General features: G+C 40.3%; 1 protein-coding gene across 3 annotated transcripts in view; it reads right to left on the bottom strand.

The window, feature by feature from the left end:
• Nucleotides 1-21,348, bottom strand: part of PGM5 (phosphoglucomutase 5) — a 174,716-nt gene that overhangs the window by 146,215 nt on the left and 7,153 nt on the right. For 2 of the 3 annotated variants that reach the window (XM_005881229.2, XM_005881228.2), the window contains exons 2-3: nt 3,900-4,062; nt 727-873 (exon numbers count right to left, since the gene is read on the bottom strand). In XM_005881229.2, coding sequence (XP_005881291.1) covers nt 727-873; nt 3,900-4,062 — 310 coding nt within the window. Of the gene's footprint in view, nt 1-726; nt 874-956; nt 1,028-3,899; nt 4,063-21,348 lie in introns of those variants that run through there. The other variant, XM_014529202.1, reaches the window with a different exon arrangement.

The following is a 21,348-nucleotide window of genomic DNA, read 5'->3' as shown; positions in this document are numbered from 1 at the left end:
CCTAAGCCAGCAAGTGGTCACCCCCGAGGGGTCCCAGACTGCGAAAGGGCACAGGCCGGGCTGAGGGACCCCCTACCCCTGAGTGCACAAATTTTTGTGCACCAGGCCTCTAGTATAAAATAAAAGGTTGTAATCTGAGTACGTCAGAAGTTTTATTCATGTAACGATATAGGATAATATTTTTGACAATATCATTCTGGTTCTCTAATTTTTGAACCACTTGCCTAAATCCATTAGGTACTTATTGAATTTGTAAAATTTCCTAACACAGAGTTGGTAGAGAGCAGATAATCAGTAATTGTACATTGAATCAAGATGAACTGCATGGTTCTATCTTCATGTGAAATTATAGCCTCACTACCATGCTGGGTCTCCCATTTATTATCTAAGGTATTTGGGCATCTCCACCTTAAGTGCTAGAAAAGCAAAGACAACTTTCCACAATTCACATCCTATTCTTGGAACAATGAAAAAGTGTCAGCCCTGAAACTTTCCCTATGTGGAAAATGATGGAGAATTTGGAAAGTGGTTTTTGAAAGTTGCCAGTTCTGAATATCTTGGCTGTTCTCATTTTCCTCTACACTACACTCAGATTATATCTATTTATCAAGCGTCACTCCAAAGATTGATACTTCAATCACTTTCCCATGTACACTGCCCTGCAGAAACCAGTCAACCCACCCACGGAGTTATTCTGACTTCTTCAGAACATAATCTCTCTATTACCTCTAAATGGTTTGAATTTGTTCTCCAGGTCAAATTCTTGTCTTCCTAGTCGAGACAGGTCAATTCGAAGATCAGGACATATAGCATATTCCTCAATTGTTTTGCTGATCTGATAGATTTTGTCTGAAACAACATCTGGTGCAGGACCTAAAATTTGAAAATAATGCATCACCAAACATAAATTTATTTAAATTTTTCATTAGAGAAATATTACCTCCTCCTCTACCAACCAGGAGAAAGATTCATTTGTTCTCTAAACAATAGACAACAGTCCACAGTTCAATTATTTCTTGTGTTGTATACATCCACTGTGGAAGAAATTCAGTCAGCCTCACCTGTTCAATGGAGGTACATAACCTACATGTTTGTTTGTTTGAATCTACTTCTAAGCTATGATACATCTTCCCTAAAAATAGTTTCACACCTGCCAGGGAGGCCCGGTTATGTAATCAGCTTTATTCAGGATATGAGACACAAATAGGATATGCATTTGACAGAAGTGAGGGATTCCAGAATTAAACTGCAGCTTCCCAAGTGCACTTTGAGGGGAAAACATATGATTTCTACTCCCAGGTCTGCTGCCTCGTGGATGTGTGAATTTACCAGGGTAAATTATTTTCCCCAACTCATACTCTCTAGTGACTCCTACGTTTTTAAATGAATTTAACTCAAAATACCCCATACATTAGTTGTAATACCACTTTAAATTAATTGAACATAAAAACAATAGTTGTCCTCCTTTAGTTTTTCTTGTCTTTTTAACTTTTATGACTTAACACAAGCCACTTTACATTTTTTTGCAACAAGTCTGAGAATCAAATAAATAAGTAGATTGAAAGATCTAAAATATAAATTATAGAGAAATAGATGGTAGATAGAGAGGGAGAGAGAGAGATGTTAAGATAGCTTTGTGTATTAATTTCATTCACCAACTATATTTTAACTTTCTACTGAACACAAATTACTTATTGACTTCTTTTATATCCCAATCCTAGAGCTGCACTGTCGGATACAATAGCCACTAGCCACATGTGGCTACTGAGCACTTGAAATATGATAGTCAATTTGAGATGTTCTATGATTATAAAATACACACAAAATTTTGAAGAGTTAGTAGAAAACTATAATACATTGTATTAATAATTTTATAGTAACATGTTGAAATAATATTTTTGATATATTAGGTTAAATAAAATATATTACTCATTTCACCTATTGTTTTTTTACTTTGTTTATGTGGCTATCAGAAAAATTTAAAATACATATTTAACTCACAACCTGTTTCTATTTGACAGTACTACTTTAGGGCATAACACTGTTACTGCCTCCCAATAAATGCTCATTGAACATATGAAAAGGAATAGTCCCTAAACTCATTAAATTGTATGCATTAAGTATGTGCAAGTTTTGTGTATATCAATTACAGCTCAATAAAACTGGGGGTAGGGAAGGAATAGCAATAGCACCATTCTAGTAGGTGGGAAAGAATAGAGCCTACTAAACTGTACTGACATTTTTTTTTTGTCATATAGAAAAAATAAGGACCACAAAGTAATAAACGTATTCCTTATCAACTTCACCCTTTTACAAAACATAAAAAGTAAATAATCTTATTTGGTTTTTGCATTTTTTATGCAAAACTAATGCTCACCAGATTAAAGAATGCATAAATATCCCCATCTTCTGGACACTACAACATGTTAGAGTGCTGTCTCTATCAGTTTTTAAGTCTCTATTTGAGTTTTAATGCCAAAGTACACTGATTTTTTTTAAAGTAAAACAAGTTCTACTGCATGAGATGATAATTTTCAACCAGTCACCCACATAGATAACCTCAGAGCTCATCAGCCACCTGTGTTCCTTGACAACTTCCAAGTTCCTTGACATCTTCTACTCCAATTATTTTTTTCTTCATTTTAGTTGATGCCTGGTACAGTCATAACTTAATAATGTCTCTTGAAATCCTTCCTTCAAAAATATCAAACATGAGTATCCTTACCCCACAAATTCCTTATCTTCCTTCTACCTTACTGTGTACCTCTGCTGAGCCTGCTCTTCATCACTTAATTAATCCCAGGCCATCAGTCCATTCTAGTTTCATTGGTGTCTTATTCCAGGCAGGATCCTATGATCCACCATTTGAGCTATGCCTTTGTTAGCCCATTAACACAAGCCAACATTTATTGAAATTTACATATACCACATCTCACACTTTATATAGAATTTGGCACATACCTAGTAATTGACAGAGGCTGGATTTGAATCTTAGTTGTCTGATGTCAGCTCAGACACTATTAACCACCGCCAGCCCTCTTGATGCTCTGCCGTGCCCACCCACCTGATCATTCCCCAAACACTTACCTGCTCCCACTGCTGACACTCCCATACATTGCTGAAGGTAGTCATGGAGTTAAACAGACTGCCTTATCCTAAGAATGCGGGTTTAACTTCACCCTGGTCCTCACTTCTCAGGAATCTTCAACAAATTTCCCAGAGTACCTTTTAGAAAACATCTCCATTTATCCCAGCAGTTCTCAACCTGTGGGTCACGACCCCTTTGGGGGTCGAATGACCCTTTCACAGGGGTCGCCTAAGACCATCGGAAAACACATATATAATTACATATTGTTTTTGTGATTAATCACTATGCTTTAATTATGTTCAATTTGTAACAATGAAAATACATCCTGCATATCAGATATTTACATTACGATTCATAACAGTAGCAACATTACAGTTATGACGTAGCAACGAAAATAATTTTATGGTTGGGGGTCACCACAACATGAGGAACTGTATTAAAGGGTCGCGGCATTAGGAAGGTTGAGAACCACTGATTTATCCCAAAACCCGTCTCTATTCTTGCCTCGTGATCTTAGCAGGCAACCTTTCTTCTTACTTCTTTTTGAACAGACATAGGCAACTATTCCCAAAACTTCCATTCGCACCCCTCAAAGTTGCTTCTTTCCCCATAATCACTTGAGCCAATTCCTTTATATTCCATTGGTTCTGTTTCTCTGGAGGACCCTGACTAATACAAGTACCTCACTAGATTTTTCTGAGCTACTTCCTCTCTGCCCTGTTTGTCAACCATCAGGAGGTCTTTGTAAGACTGTGGTAACATAAAGGAGGAAAGAGATCATGATGATTAAGGCATATTCTGAACCACATACCTCCATTGGCAACATTAAACTTCACTCCAAACTCTCCCCCAGGTCCTCCAGGGCAGTGGCTGGCTGTCAGGATAATTCCACCAGCTGCTTTGATCTTTCTGATAATGCAGGAAACAGCAGGTGTCGACAAGATGCCATTCTGTCCAATAATCAGTCGTCCAATCTAGACCAGCCAGGAAAAAAAAAATCAATCCTAATACATGGGATTGAAGTACATTTCAACAGGAAAGTGCCCCAGGCTCTACTAACACGCAGTAAATCACCTGGCCAAAGGAACTGAGTGGGCAGGTGTGAGGGGAGAGGGAAAGAAGACAGAGCTTGGGCATTGTCTCTTCTGCCCAATGTCTCCAAGACCATCTGAGATACCCATATCTAGCAGTCAATTATTAATCTGTAAATTGGAACTGTCTCATTGATCTTCAGTAGTTTGAAATATCTGCTTTTGATGACCAAAGGGTTAGTTTGAACCACACAAGAAGTTCTTAGTTGCTGGCTCCAAAGCTGTACATTAACATGCTAGAAATTACAAGAAAAAAAGAAATGGAGCATTTCTATGCTTCATCCCATTCTCTGCCTCAGCATAAGTTCACACAGGAGGGGACCTGATTTATATAGTCTTGTTGTCAGTGGGCATATTTTAACTGGACTTGGAACAACCCTCTTCTGAAGGCAGGAAGTCTAGACCTTGTGGCAGCATGTGCTGAGGACGTTGGGGACACTACCCAATCGTGTGCTAGGCAGAGATCTTTAAGTCATCCATTAGTGTGGCCAGACTTTTTCTATAGCTATAAAACTAACTTTTAAAAAAGAATACAGCTCTGCAGAGTATTACTTGGTATGCTTTGTTTTAAAATAGGACCCAATGTCATCCAATCCAGCAGCTCTCAAATTTTGCTACAAATTAGAATCACTAATGAAGCCTAGAAAATTCACCATACTCTAATTCACCATACTGCATCCCAGTCTAATTATATTGGAACCTTCAGGAAGGAGGGAGGTATCCAGGAATTTGTAGTTTTTGGGGTGATTCCAATGCTCAAACAAGCTCGGTGATCAAACCACCTCATCACTCATAGCACCAGCAGCATGAGCATCACCTATGAGCTTGGTAGAAATGCAGAATTTCAAGGCCCACCCAAGACCTACTGAATAAGTATCAGTATCTTAACAAGATCCCCTTTCCTCCTTCCAGATAATTCATTTGTTCATTAAAGTTTGAGAAGTATTGATGTAGCCCACAAACCAAGGCAAGCTTTAGCATCCAGCTCAACAGCAGTTAGCCTGGCATCCAAAATAGCATGGCTAGAGGTAGGTCATTGACCAAATATGACAATGAAGGAAGATACAGAAAAAATATACCTTATAGAGAGCAAACACAAGAACTCCAAAAACAAAGCACTCTTGGGATGACTTAGTATGGAAAAGACCCACATACCACAACATCTCCATAGTATATTTTTGAGTGGATGAAGCAGCTTATAAACAAACTAGGGGCCCAGTGCACGAAATTCGTGCATTGGGGAAGTTGTCCCTCAACCCAGCCTGCACCCTCTCCAATTTGGAACCCCTCAGGGGATGTCCGACTGCTGGCTCCCAACCGCTCGCCTGCCTGCCTGCTGATTGCCCCTAACCACTTCTGCCTGCCAGCCTAATTGCCCCCTAACCACTCCCCTGACAGCCTGATCGATGCCTAACTGCTCCCCTGCCAGCCCAATCGCCCCCAACTGCCCTCTCCTGCTGGCCCGGTCGCCCCCAACTGCCCTTCCCTGCCGGCTCAGTCGCCCCAACTGCCCTCTCCTGCTCGCCTGGTCGCCCCTAACTGCCCTCCCCTGCCGGCCATCTTGTGCAAGGGTGTGATGGTCAATTTGCATATTACCTCTTTATTATATAGGATAAATGTAATAATAATAGTAATAATAATAACAATTACTGGATAATTAATAGGAAGGAAGACAGCAGAATTCTATGACAGAAAATAATGGAGTGTCAATTTTAATAACAACAATAGTAATAATAGCTAAGGGAGCTTGGATTTTATTCTAAGTACAATGGGAATCCATCAAAGGGTATTAAGCAATGGAAGTGATCTGATACCATTTACATTTTAAAAGATCATGGACTGAGCAATTCAGATGATCTTGTTAAAAAGCAAGTTGTATCTTGTCAGCAAAACATTCCCATGACTTTTCTTGTTCCCCACCAACCCAAGGTAAAGCCAAAGTCTTCATCATAGATTCGAAGGCCCTACATGATCTGGTCCCCATGGCCTGCCATTTCCCTCCCACTCCCTGCTTCAGCCACAGTGGCTGCTTTACTGTTCCCCAAACACACCAAGAAGGGCCTTTGCCTTCTTTTCCTCCGCTTAGAGCACTCTTACCCAGGTATTCATATGCCTCCTCACTTCTGTCCAATATAATCAGAGATAGCACTATTGACAGCTGTATATAATACAGCACCCATTAGTCCTTAATTCCCCTACAGGTCTCTGTTTACTTTACCCTGCTTTATTCTTCTGTATTACACATATTACCATCTAATATCTTCCAAATTATTTATTTTCCCACTATATATAAGTTCTAAGGACTTTGTTTAGTCACTGCCATATATTTTAAAATTCTGAAACAAACTAGCATGTAAGTACAAGATAAATATGTTGAATGAATTGAAAAAAAATCAATGAATGATAAATGAATGGCTGCTATATGGAAAATGCATTGGAGAGTAACAAGAGCAGAAGGAGAAAGATCAGATGAAAGGCTATTATAGCAGAGCTGATTGTGAATAATGTCTTGGATTGGGCTAGAGACAATAGAGATGAAGATAAGTGATTATATCTGAGATATATTTTTGGAAGGAGAATGAATAGAAGACGTTTGTGGAATGAAATATGAAAGAGAGGAGCTCTTGTAACCAACTTCCAAGATAGCTCCCAATGATCCCTTCTTCTGGCATTCATGCCTCTGGGCAGTCCCCTCCCACAATGAATGAGGCAGATCTGGGTGATTAGAACATTGAAGAGGGAGAGTGTGTGACTTCCAAGGGGAGGCTGTAAATGCCTCTTCTGCCTTGCTCTCTTGGATTGTTCCCTCTGGAAGATACCAGTCAGCATGTCATGAAGACACCACACAAGAAGCTCTGTGTAGGCACCTGAATGGACAGGAACTGAGACCTCCTACCAATAGCCAGCACCAACTTGCCAGCGTGGAGGTGAGCCATCTTGCAGTGTATCCTCCAGCTCCCAGTCAAGCCTTCACATGACAAAGCCCCCACCAATACATGACTGTGACCTCATTAGAGTCCCCAAGCCAGAACAACCCACCTTCTGTCTCTCAAAAACTGTAAAAAATAATAAATATTTATTGTTTTAAGCCACTAAATTTTATGGTAATTTCTTGCACAGCTTTCTACCTTTAGATTTGGATGAATGCTGGTGCCGCTTATTAAGACAGGAAAGACATAGGACAATAATTACATTCATATTATTATCCAGAGCCATAATAAATTATGTTCTACATGCTCTTGTTAAAATTTATTTGGTCACTCAACTCATTTTATTATTACACACAATGTAGAAGACCGTACAGATACAACAATGAATACAAGTTAGTAACTTCCCTCAAGGAGTAAGTTTGTGGATTCAAGAACCTGAAAAAGTATTTTAACTTTTATTCATTGATTTCTATATATCCTATCTTTTAGAATTAATATTTTTTTACAATTCTATAACACATCATCTGTATATTGTATTGTGTTTTCACCACCCAAAGTCAAGTCTCCTTCCATCACGATCTATTCCCCCTTTACTCTCTTCTACCTCCCCCAACTCCACTTTCTCTCTGGCACTGATATCTGTGTCTCAGGTTTTTCTCACTTAATTCCTTCATTTTTTTCACCAAGCCCCCAAGCCCCCTCCCCTCTGACAGCTGTCAGTCTGTTCTTGGCATCTATGAGTCTGTTTCTATTTTGTTTGTTAGTTCATTTTGTTCATTAGATTCCAGATATAAGTGAAATCACATGGTACTTGTCTTTCTCTGACTGGCTTCTTTCACTTAGCATAATACTCTACTGGTCCATCCATGCTATGGAAAAGGGTAAGATTTCCTCTTTTTTACAAACAAGTAATATTCCATTATGGTCATTATCAGAGGGAAAGGGTGCTGGGGGAGGTAGAAGAGGGGAAAGGGCAGATAACTGGTGATGGAAGGAGACGACTTGGGGTGGTAAACACACAATACAATATACAGATGATGTGTTATAAAATTGTACTAAAGCAGTGATTGCGAACCTATGACACGCGTGTCAGAGGTGACACGTGAACTCATTTTTTTTTTGGTTGATTTTTCTTTGTTAAATGGCATTTAAATATATAAAATAAATATCAAAAATATAACTCTTTGTTTTACTATGGTTGCAAATATCAAAAAATTTCCATATGTGACACGGCACCAGAGTTAAGTTAGGGTTTTTCAAAATGCTGTCATGCCGAGCTCAAAAGGTTCGCCATCACTGTACTAAAGAAACATATACAATTTTATTAACCAGTGTCACTGCAACAAATAAATAAATTCAATTTAAAAGTTAGTTTTAGGCCCTAACCGGTTTGGCTCAGTGGATAGAGCATCAGCCTGCGGACTGAAGGGTCCCAGGTTCGATTCCGGTGGTTGCGGGCACATCCCCAGTAGGGAGTGTGCAGGAGGCAGCTGATCAATGTTTCTCTCTCATCGGTGTTTCTAACTCTCTATCCCTCTCCCTTCCTCTCTGTAAAAAAAAATCAATAAAATATATTTTTAAAAAATCTCCATTTGTTTCCCCCTACTCAGCCCCTCTTTAAAACAAAAAAAAGTTAGTTTTAGTGTCCCTGTCTAGCTAAGTGTGTGCACTATGTATTTCAATTTATTTCAGCCCAACATGAGGCTTGGGGTCTGGCTTTCTCCCACAAATGATCCCCAAGGACTCTGGAGGCCATGGTACTTCTTGGTGTAGTGTGGTTACTGCTCAGTGTAGTGAGGTCACTGATCTTGTCAGGAAGTGAGGTCACTGCTCTTCCTGAGGAGATGCCTGGGGTAGGGGACCCAGGGATGACCTCACTTCTTGACAATGGAGCCCAACAGAACCTGGACCCCTAGTAACAGGCAGCCCCATTCTATAACTGCCACTTCCCATCTCATTTGGATAGAGACATTGGAAAGGACACCATGTTTTCATGTTGTCTCCCCCCATGTTCCGAGGCCGAGGCCTCAAGAGAGGCAGTGATGAGAGTATGTTCCACAGCAGTCACTGCTGGTTCAGGGCTCAGCCCAGGCACCTATTGCCCTTGACACGGTTGAAGCCAGAGGTAACACAGGGAGGCCCTGGGCAGTATTGTGTGGGCCAGGGTACCACTCTGACCCTACCTGAGCAGCCTGATGTCCCCTTTGTGTGTGTGTGTGTGTGTGTGTGTGTGTGTGTACAGAAGGGGGGGTCACACAGAAAGGGCCTGCCAGGAGCAGGAACAGGTTGGGGGTAGGGAAGGTCAGAAGCCTGGTGGACCAGTCATGTTCACACCCAGGTCAAGGCTCACTGGGTGGAAGAGGAGTGTGAGTGGTGCCCTCTGCCCGAGGTCTATCCCAAGCCCTGGAGGTGACTCTCATTTCCCCTGGGTGGAGGTCTGTGCAGACACAGGGCTGGGCCTGATCCAGGAGCAGAAGGTCCAGTGGGCAGAAGCAGCAGTGACTAGGGCAGAGTAGGCCTTGAGGACTCTGGATTGGCTGCTGGTCACCGTCATTGCAGAGCTCAACCCAAGTCATGGAAGAGCAGCGGCTGGTCCATGAAGACCCCAGCCCTGCCTTCACCATTGAGGGGCAGGTGGGCCATACTACTGAGGGCCAGAGCAGGCCCGTAGTGCATATGGCCAGCTGGGGGTCTGGGGAGCCAGGGCCCTTGAGTGGCCAGAGATGGAGTCCTCCCCCGAAGCCCATCAGGTTCTGTAGACCTCCGTCCTGGAAGCTGCTCAATCAGCAAAGGCAGATCGCACTCTGCAACTCCTTCCTGGAGACCCCCAGGCTCCAAAAGAGGTTCCCAATGTGTGATGCCTACCTGGAGCACCAGGCCCATGTGAATCACACTGGGCCAGAGGACCTGCAGCCCCACGAGGCAGAGCCCAAGGGTGAGGAGGTCTGGGTGGGCTAGGAGGTGGAGGTGCATGCGAGCTTATGGAGAGGGCTCAGTGCCAGACACACAGGGAGCACCCCCAGAGACTGGCCAGGGGCAAAGCCTGGCTCCAGACCACCCACCCGCTGGACTGCAGGTGGGGAGCACGTCCTGTGGTGGGTCCTGGGCTGTGGCTTCTCTGAAAGGCTCTGGCTTCTGTTATGTCCTTGGGGGGAGGAAAGGGCATATGGAAAAGCAGGCACAGGGGTGATCTTTTCTCCTCTCACAGCCCCAGCACCGGCCCAGGAGGCAGAGGAGGCTCCTACAGTAACACCTGAAGTCCAGACAGAGGAGCCTGATGGAAGCTACAGGCGTGTACACCTCCAGAGGTCCTGCCACCTCCAGCAGCTACTCCAGCTATAGCTGTGGAGCCGGAGCCGGCCTGGGAAGAACCTACAGACATGACTGAGGCCCCACCACCCCTGGATGAGGAACCCTTCGTGGAACCTGCCCTGGGTCCTGCCTCAGAGGAGGAGCTGCCTCCTGAAAACCTAGCAGGGCCAGCTCCAGAGCTGCTGGCTGAGACTGCTCGCTATCTCCCCTCAGAAAAACTTGTGCTACCCCCCCTCGATGACCTTTTCTTCTTCTTTTCTTTTTCTGTTTAATTATTCTCATAGGGTAATTCAGCTTTATTTTTTAATTTTTATTATTCAGGGTATTTGGGGGTCTTTTTCTTTTTCTCTATTCTTTCTTCTTTTATGCTTTGTTTCTCCATGGGGTGATTCAATTTAATAAATAAATAAATATATTGTTTGCATTTTAAATGGTGTCATTCTTGAGCATGAAGGACATTCACGATGATGTGCATGCATCACCACTGTCTAGTTGCAGGATGTTCCATCTCCCAAAAGGAAACCCTACACCAACAGTAGTCACTCTCCACTCTTCCTGCCCCTGGCAACCCCTGGTCTGCTTTCTGTCTCTGTTCCATTACATGTTCTGTATGTTCCCTATACATAGAATATTACAATAGGTGTCTGCTCACATATTTTTGTTGGTTTTTATCTGAAGTAGCATTTTTGTTATTTGAAACGGAAATCCCATGTGGATTTGAGGTCAGATGTAGGAGGTTGGGAGAAAGAAGCCCCTTTTCCTAAGTATGTGTATAATCCTGTGGTAGAGACCACTGTGCTAAGTGTGATCCCAGAGTCAAAAGCCAATCAGGTAACTGCTGGTTCTTCCTGTGCCCAAAACTAAAAGGAGAAAAATGAAGAAATCTGGGAAGACAAACCACAACCTGAAAAGCATTCCTCACAACCCAAGGCCAGAGAAAGATTTAAAATTCCTATGGTGCAGATAACTCTTAAAAGTGGATGTTTTCTAAAGGGACAAAGGGCAAACACACTTCCAACAAGAGGCAATGCACCCAACTCTACCTGTTAGAGATATCCGACCCACTGTCAAGACTGGGGAGAGAGCACTGTCACCATCAGACTGGCAGGCTTCTGGTCTGGTGGCAATCAACCCTGAGGACAAAATGAGGCAGCAGAGGCCCCAGCAGGTCCCCTGGGGAGGAGGGGAAAGGCCACCCTCTGGGAGAACAGTGTGCAGGATCTGCCAAAGTCCCACAGGTGCACACCTGCACCTGGCAGTGCTCCTCCTAGGAGGTTACCCCACAGAAATCCTTGCACAATTGTTCAAAGATGAATTTTTGAGACTACCTAGCAGAGCACTGATGAAATAGCCTGGAATTGAAGAGACCACTAATGTCTATGGAGAAGGGATGGGATCCACCAATCCCGATCCACATGGATGAAGGAAGCTGAGCAGCTGTTAAAGTCAGTGCAAGGGTCTCTATGTGCTTACAGATAAAGACTTCAGGGATTCTCTCACATGAGATGTGGGCAAATCATCTGCATCCAGGATCCCTCCTGTAAGGCCACATACGAATGATTTCAATAGGCAGACATGCATATGTGAAAACGACATGATACTGCATATAGAAAACCTAAAGATTCCACAAAAAAACTACAAGAACTGATAAATGAATTTAGTAAAGCAGGATAAAAAACAAATATCCAAAAATCAGTTGCATTTGTATACACCAATAACTATCAGTAAGAGAAACTAAGAAAACGGTATCATTTACAATTGCATCAAAATAAATAAAATACCTAAGGGTAAATTTAACTAAGGATATAAAGACCTATACTTGGAAAATTATAAGATATTGAAGAAAGAAACTGAAAAAGATACAAATAAGTGGAAGTATATACTGTGTTCATGAATAAGAAGGATTAACATCATTAAAATTTCTGTACTACCCAAAGCAACCTACAGACTCAATGCAATCCCTATCAAGATACCAACAGTGTATTTCATAGAAGTAGAACAAGTATTCCAAAAAGAACTTGAATAGCCACAGTAATCTTGAGAAAGAAGAAGAAAGTTGGAGGAATCATGCTCCTGATATCAAACTATACTACAAGGCCACAGTAATCAAAACAGCATGGCACTGGCATAAAAACAGACATATAGATCAATGGAACAGAATAGAGAGCCCAAAAATTAATGCATGCCTTTATAATCAATTAATATTTAACAAAGGAGGCAAAAGCATACAATAAGGACAGACTATTCAATAAATGTTGTTGGGAAAATTGGACATATATGTGCAAAAAAATGAAACTAGATCTCCTTCTTACACCATACAAAGAATAAACTCAAAATGGATTAAAGAATCATTCTTAAAGATATAATCTTTAAACAGAAAGAGGTATGTATGTGTAAATATTTCCTATAGTGGTATTCATTGGAAGTGAAAAATTAAAAGCAATCTTTATAAATGTCTAATAATTAAGAACCTACTAAATAAAGCATAATGTATTGACTTATGGAATATTCTTCAGCCATTTAAAAGGGTAATTATAAAACTTGTGCAGCTGTGGCAGACTTGGTTTTTTAATCCACAAAAAGTTATGATCCCTTCCATAGTATAGAGTTGCTGAGGAGCAGCTGCCCAGATAGGGGCTCTATTATCTAGATGTACCCTTGCATCTAGGTGTGGCCACATGACTAGTTTTCACACTGAGTGTTAAACTAGTGTGAGAATGAGAATAGAAGTAATATGAGTTCCTGAACTAAGGATGTGAAGAAGGATACATGCCTTCTCTACACCACTTATTTCTCCTTCCACAGACTCAATATAGGTGACCACGTGGCTCTAGGAGATGCCAGAGCCACATGGTAGAAGGAACCTGCCTTACTGGATAGACAAGAGTCTTTGCCCACCAGGAACATCCATAGTGGACTATGATGTGAATAAGAAATAACTTTGTATTATTTTTAAGGCAATAAAAATGGGGTACCTTTCAGTTTTATTTGCTATAATAGCTTACATTTTCTTTCAGTTAGAGAAGAAACACAGACAATGTTTTCATGCTAATTCAAAAATGCAGAATACAAAGTCACTTTTATGCTATTACAGGAAGGTAAAATTATGTACACTTTGGGGACAGAACTTAGAAAAATACAGAAATACGTATATATGATTTATTTGTTAAGTAAAAGAGACCATAGGTAAATTTTTATCTTATTAAATTTTAATTATTTCTCTTTTGAAAGGTTAAAGTGGAAAAATACACTTGAATAAAATTTTAACCTGAAACAACTTAGTTATAATTGAAGGTTTAACAGATTAAATTTTAGTTATCTGGAAATTTCACTTATGCAAACCTGTTCGTTAACCTATAAATAGCAGGGGGGGAAAGAAGTAGTACTGGACAAAATATATAAATCTAGTTAAGAGGTACTGAGGCACAATAGTGCTGGAGAAGATAGGGGAGAATGAGTGATTGAGCTGCAAAGGAAAGATATGGAAAGTTCTGAATGTATCTGTGTCCCATGTGAATGCTTACCAAAAGGTAACCTCAGCAGAGGAGGGTTTTAAGAATCAAGCGAATAGAATGATCTGTTTTGTGAATACTAGTCATCCTCTTTTCCCAGCCACTCCTGTCATTGCCTAAGGAGCTCAGGAACACAGTGGCCCTTGTGGCAGAAGAATGTTATACATGGGCTCAGTAACATAGACTTCTAGAATTACCAAGGCCAACCTGACTACAGCCACTGCTGACTGTCCAATCTGCTAGCAGCAGGGACCAACACCGAGTCCCTAATATGGCACCATTCCCAGGGTCATCAGTCAGTGACCTGATGGCAAGTTGATTATACTTGGACCTTTTCTATTATGGAAGCCATAGTACACTGTTCTTATTTAAACAGACACAAAAGAGAAGCACACAGGGGAGGAGATAGTGTGAGGACAGACCCAGAGATTGGAGTGCTACAGCCAAAGCTAGGGAATATATCAGTCATCAGAAGCTGGAAGAAGCATGAAGTGATGCTGCCCTGGAACTTCTGCAGGGAATATGGCTCTGCTGACACCTTAATTTCAACTATCAGCCTCCAGAACTGTAAGGGAATAAATTTCTGTTATTTTAAGCCACCAAGTTTATGGTAATTTGTCAAAGCAGCCCTAGGAAACTAAAACAATATATATATAAAGGAATGCAAAATCTATATTGGTTTCCTGTGGCTACTGCAGTTAGAAGATCTAGATATGAGTCTTAGCTCCACTCCTGACATAAGGCAAATCTCCCTGCTATGTCGCCCCTTCCCTAAGCATTTAGAAGTCATGACTAGGTAGGAACAAGTTCATGCAATCACCATTATTCCTATGGTGCAGTTCCCTATGATCTCTCTGGGTCTATCCTTCTAATGCGATACCAATGCCTTTCATCAACCCTTTCACCTCACCTAGATTGTACCATTATTTGTTCCACCCATGAGTGGGCATAGGAGGTGCAGAGAGAATTAATATGCCCTTCCACATGCCACAGACTAGTGTCCTGAGAAAGAAAAAATTTATTACACAAAGCTTTCTCTCAGCACTTTCATTTCTTTATACCAGGTACATATACAACTAATTTTGTTAATGATTTTATTTCTGATGGATCCTTCTTTTCAGAATGCTACCAACTACTCTTCTAAATTAGATTTAGTATGTGTTCAGTTTTTAATTAGCTCAAATTAAAATCCTAGAGAGCAGCAGTGTACAATTTAAACCCACAGGTTAGAATCTCAGAGTATATGCAGAATTCTGACTCCAGATGAGTTTTCCCCAGTAACTAATGAAAGCAGGACTCTTGCCCTGGCCGGCTTGGCTCAGTGGATAGAGCCTCAGCCTGCGGACTGAGGGGTCCCGGGTTCGATTCCGGCTAAGGGCACAGGCCTGGGTTGCAGGCTCCATCCCCAGTGGGGGGTGTGCAGGAGGTGGCCAATCAATGATTCTCTCTCATCATTGATGTTTCTATCTCTCTCTCCTTCTCCCTTCCTCTCTGAAATCAATAAAGAAATATATTTAAAAAAAAAAAAGAAAGCAGGACTCTTTTCATGTGTGAACTCCCTTAAATAAGACATCCCCTTGATGATTACCTTTTCGCTTTAAGTAAGTCATTTTTTAAAAAAGAGTCCCAAAGACAGAGAAGAAAAAGTAAACATGAGATTCCTCAATGTCTTCCATTCATTGTGTCATATCCCCATAATTCCCAACATGAATCAGAGAGAGTGAAGAGAACAATAAACAGAAACTTCCTTGATGGTACAGAGATAGAGTGTTGTACAGGACCACACAGCCGCCACCAAGTCCATCTACAAAGTGCATGGAAAGCCATACACACAGAGATGCCTGTTTCCTGTCTTCTCAGTTAAAAAAAAAAAAAACACACAAAGGCAGTCCAAAGCTAAACTGCCATGGATGGCAAGGCTTCAGCCTTTCTGTCCCAGCTGTCAAAGAGGAGAGCCAGCCCTTACGCAGTGCTGCACATGAGTAAGCAGGTGATGGCTAAGTGGAATTTCAAGACATAACGAACTCAAGATGTGGATGTGGTTATCCAAACACCAAGGGACTTCTCCAGTTGCTCATGGATAATTGTGCTGTAAAACGCTTTGTTACATGGAGACCAGATGGGAGCACCCAACTCATCCTCAGCTTCCCGTCCCCCTGGATGTCTTTACACGCACTCAGGGGCTGGAAGCAAGAGACAAGAGTCCATTTGAACCAAACCAAGATGGATTTCACACTCGATTCCTAACATCTGAACAAGTTCAGACAATCTACAGGCACCTAGATGCTTGGCCCAAGTTCTGTTCCTCAATCGGCCCACCAGTTCTCAAAATATAATTGAAAGGATCAGGCAATCTGGCTTTCCTCGGGTGCCAAATGAGGGGGTGGAATTGGAGCTTAGGTTCCTTCTGGTGATAAGGCAATTCAATGCTTGGAAAATGCTGAACTATTTACCTTAAGGTACAGGGTTTGGTTCACTAAAACAAGAAGGGGCCCTCTTTGCTGCCATTTCATGAGTTGACCAACACCACTGGGACCAGGATGAGAACCATTGAATCTACCTGGGTCAAGAGGCAGAGTTGAGTGCCCTGAGATAAGTTGAGATTTTGGTATCCAATGGGAAAGGATGTAAAAACTGACTTTGCCACCTATTAGGTATGTGACTTTGGACAAGACCCTGAATCCCTCTGTATCTCAGTTTTATTATGTATAAGATCTAAATGATCACAAGATGGAAGATGAAAGCCAATACAGCTGAGCTCCAGTTCAATATCTGCCACCCAATAAACTCTCAATACATTTCACTTACATTCCTTGTTGGTGTCATTTCTTAATTCTTAATTATGAATTTCTTAATTCATAGCAATTGAATGAATTTGTTATTGTTTTAATAACTTGTAATGTTTTTCTAATTACAAAAATATATATTTGCATGTTCCTTTTTTTGAACCTTTAGGAAGTACATAAGAGGAAAAATAAAAATCATCTGTAAACTTATAAATGACTACTGTTAACATCTCTGTGTGCATCCTTTGTCTTTTGTCTATCTGTTTTTGTTTTTTTCTCTCTCTTTCTCTCTCTCCCTCCTTCCCTTTCATTTTATGTTTATGATTTTTTACAAAAAAAAATTTGTGTGGCCTACATCTTGCACTTAATATAACTAGCCCTTCCCTAAAATCTGTCTATCACTAAATATTCTTCCATAACATGATTTTAGTGGCTATATAGTCTTCCATTATTTAAATGTACTATCATTTATTGACCAATAAAAAAAGTGTTCTTTCACTTAAAGTTTTTATATGTGCAACTAAAAAAATGTTTGAGGACTGAACTCATACTGTGGAATAAACTGAATATAGTGTGCCAATAATTAAATTAAAAAAACTAGTTGAAACATGCCTGCATGACAATAATGTCTTCTTTCTTCTTTAACCACCAAAACTAATCACTAAGAGACTACTGAAGTGCATGGTAAGGAGTGACAGGACCATGTCTGCATCCTTGTTCGACCTGGATCTTCTGACATTTCCCTCAGCCATGCCTCTGACTTGCACTGTCCACTGGTGTATACTAGGCTGGCCTGCTAACTTACCCATGTTGTTGAGCTCACTGCAGAAAGATGTCCTTGCAACATAGCTTCCTGCCTAGAACAGTAGGACTTAAATTGCTTATATTTCTAGTCTTGGTCCATCCAACTCCAGCATCAGTTCTACTTATTATCATAGAAACATAGATCATTTGGGAACATTTAGTCACCTCCTTCAATTCTATAAAGCCTTCAAACACTTCTGACATCTGGGACTCTCTTCTATCTTCCTCCTGAATATATCCAGGGAAGAATATATATCTCTTTGCAGGGGTGGAGGGGTGTCCTATGCACAGATGCACACACATATGCTACTTGACAAACTACCTAAATTCTTTAGAATACTTTACATCTGGCACCTTTATAGGTATATAAAAATTTTTTAATAAAGCAGGTCCTAGAATAACATCCATTTTGTTCGATATCATTTCATTATAACATCAATGAGATGCCATAGAACTTAACTCTTATTTATATCAATTAGCCTATGGTAAATTGGTTTCCTTATATGTCATTTCACTTAAAGTTACAGAACCTATTGATAATGTTAAGTGAGAACTTACTGTGTAATGATTTTTACACACACACACACACACACATACATATTCCAAAACAAAAACGCAATATCTTTGGTACCTCTGTAGATAGAATATATATATTCCAAAACAACAACAAAAGTCTCTCTTTATAGCTATGTTTTTTTCCATGAGTAGTTGTCACATCAATTAAAATACATTTATATGGATCTTCAAATAAATTCCATCAGACCACTTTGTGTCTGGCTGGTTAATCATTACTGCCCATTTGCTAAGTGCCCCCACCTCCTATAGTATGTTCCAATGAACTAAAGACATCTGGCTATCATAGATTTACAACTCAGCAAGATTAAACAATTTACCGTTATTTATGACAGCAAAGCTGGGTCTTCTGTATTATATTCCACATTAGCATCTGTCACTTTACATTTGGGAGCTCCTGTCCAAAAAAGATTATGCCTCCTAAGCAAGCATTCGGCAGGGCCACAGAAGCAGGCGACCTAACAAATAGCCTGACAAAGTATTTTAAAGCATCACCAACTCCTGCAGCTGTGCATTTCCAGACTACTCAGCAGATTAGCCTGGAGTCTCTTAGCCCCTACTTGGTTTATTCCTCTCAGTAATCTCTCACATGGCCCAGTCCATTAGGCTTAAAAATCCTGAAATGAGCAGACTAAGATCTGGCCTCAGGAGGGGACAGTGGGGTGGCTGGGCGGGTTGGGGGGATGCTCTTAACACAGCCTGAGCCTCAGAAAGGTTTAAGGTAGAAGAGTTTGGCACTGACACAACTAATTCATAACAGGAAATAATGCACAGACCATGCTAAAAAAGAAAATAAGTCCCTTAAGTTGAGTTAACAGTCTATGCCAGAGCAGCTGTCCCCTCAAGTACCATGGCAGTGAGTGGGTGCAGGAGTGCTTGTGTGTGCGTGCACACCTGCACTGGGGAGGAATACCAAAAGTCAAGAGGAAGCCTCACCAAAGCAAATGTAAGCACCACATCCACAGGCACCTCTGATCAGTAAAGCTCTGGAGATTAAAAAGGCCATATGTACATGTCCTTTTACTTTAATCAGAGGAAAATAGTTTGGTAATATGAGTGAATAAAATAATTGATAATAATTCATTACCACATTCAATCCTCCCACAATCCTGGAAGATATGGGAGCAAGTATTATTACTTTCCCTATTTTTACAGATGAGAAAACAAACCCAAGAAGGCTAGGTGACTTCACGGGCATACAAGTTGCCAATGGTAGTACCATGACTCAAATCCAGAGCTGCTTCTTTTTTCTTCGTTATTCTTTATTGACATGTTTAATTATGAAAGCAATTCATATAGATATATGATTAGTTAATAGAGAGAAGTATATGCAGTAGAAATGAAAAGAATTCTCCATACACACCCACAGACCCCAGATATATTCACTGTTAGCCGTTTGGAGTGTGCTTCTTCCAACCTTATTTTCTGTGCCTAAATTATATACACAAAAGTGGGATCATGCTACACAAGATACTCTACTAATTACTTTGATTCACTTAACAAACTATCACTCACATCTTTCTCATGCCACATATAGATCCACCTCCTATGCTTATGAATATTAATGTATCTATGGTGAGGTTGTGTCATAAATTATATACTTGTTTTCTACTGTTGAACATATAGACTGTTTCCAAGTTTTTCTTTAGCAAAATGTTGCAGTGAGCATTCCTATACAGAGACATTTGCACATTTGTATTAGGAATATCTCCAGGATAAAGTTGTAGATTAAGGGACTCCTGAATTATTAAACAAGAACTCTATTAATTTAGATATATACTGCAAAATTGCCTAAGCAAAAAGTTGTATTAATTTAACTTCCACCAACAGTGTACGTACATGACAATTTTCCACACCCACACCAAACTCTGAGTATTTTTATTTTTTTTCAAACTGATGGGTTGCTCTTATTTATATTTCTTTGTTTATTAATGAGGCTGATCCCCTTTTCATGTGTTTGTGTTGTTGACAATATTTCTTTTAATTGTTTGAATTTTCTTAATTTCTTTTCATGTATTGTAGACATTAATCATTTGTAGTAAAACTCTCCTCCCAATATTTTGTGGGGTCTTTTGTCTAATGGGATAAACTTTGGTCTTTATGATTTCAAATTCTTTTCTCTTACCATTAGAAATTCCTAAATGCAAAACTAGATACCCTCCCCCAACCCTGCCAGCTACAAAACAGGACTCTTATCAGAGGAGAAAAATATACTGGCAATAGTTTAATATTATATTTGTACAAAGCACCTATTAGAGACTTGGAAAGGAAAGAAAAACTTCTGTGACTTTTTGCCAATAAAAAGAATTTCTTTGTGGATTGAATGTTCCTGAAACTTTTCATACAAATACAGACTGTAGTCCAAAATTTGATGTCACTAAAGATGTAAGAGATGAAAGATATCCAAGAACTCAGAAAATGTGGATTTTAGCAAGTCTTGTGTATATTCTAAATATCCTTTTATTCATAACTAATGAGAGTCAAGGCAGATGAAAGAACCTAAAACTTTCCCTTTGGCTATGCAAGTATAAACAGTTAAGGCATATTGGCCAAGTCTTGAGTGTTTGCAATTAATTGTCAAGGCTGTAGGCTAACAAAGAACATTGTAGCCCTAGCTTTCTATCTTCTATATAAAAATCCCTGGGAAATTTAGACCTTCTTTCCCCTGCCTATCATTCCCCAATAATCCTATTCAAATTCTATTACAGCATTTGTTCATGTTACTGTTGTCTAAAAGAAGAGTGGCCAAGGATCAAGAGATGTGCGTTAAGATTAGTGAAGCCAATACCTGTGCTGAGATTCCTCAAAAATCAGTTCCAACTTCTACTCTTTATGTCTGTACAGAAACTAGCAAACTTCAGAGTTCACAAATGGCTCCAAGAGAACAGATGTTTCATAGAAAATTCTCAGGGCAAGTTTCACACATAATGTTGCTGATGTGTGTCTGTCTTTTCAATAAACATCATATGCTTTATTAGAAGATTTACTAAAGCAGCTTAGTTAAAAATGCCATCTGGGTCTCTGGACACATTAAACAAAGCTTAAAATAACCCACCCCAGCAACTGGGAGGGCCCAGCTGTTCTCAAAACCTCTCCCACTCCCTTTACTTACACACACACACACACACAAAGTAAATGAGGACTTGAGGCTAAAGATTTAAGAATGAACTGGCCCAAACATAGATGGATGGAACCATAGGCTCCCTAAAAGTTGCTGCTGCTCATATAATAGATTTCCCAATTCCATGAATG

Source organism: Myotis brandtii, unplaced genomic scaffold, assembly GCF_000412655.1.
Source record: "Myotis brandtii unplaced genomic scaffold, ASM41265v1 scaffold672, whole genome shotgun sequence".
NCBI classification, from domain to species: domain Eukaryota; kingdom Metazoa; phylum Chordata; class Mammalia; order Chiroptera; family Vespertilionidae; genus Myotis; species Myotis brandtii.
The sequence above is the reverse complement of the archived record's forward strand: the minus strand, read 5'-3'. Positions and strand labels throughout refer to the sequence as shown.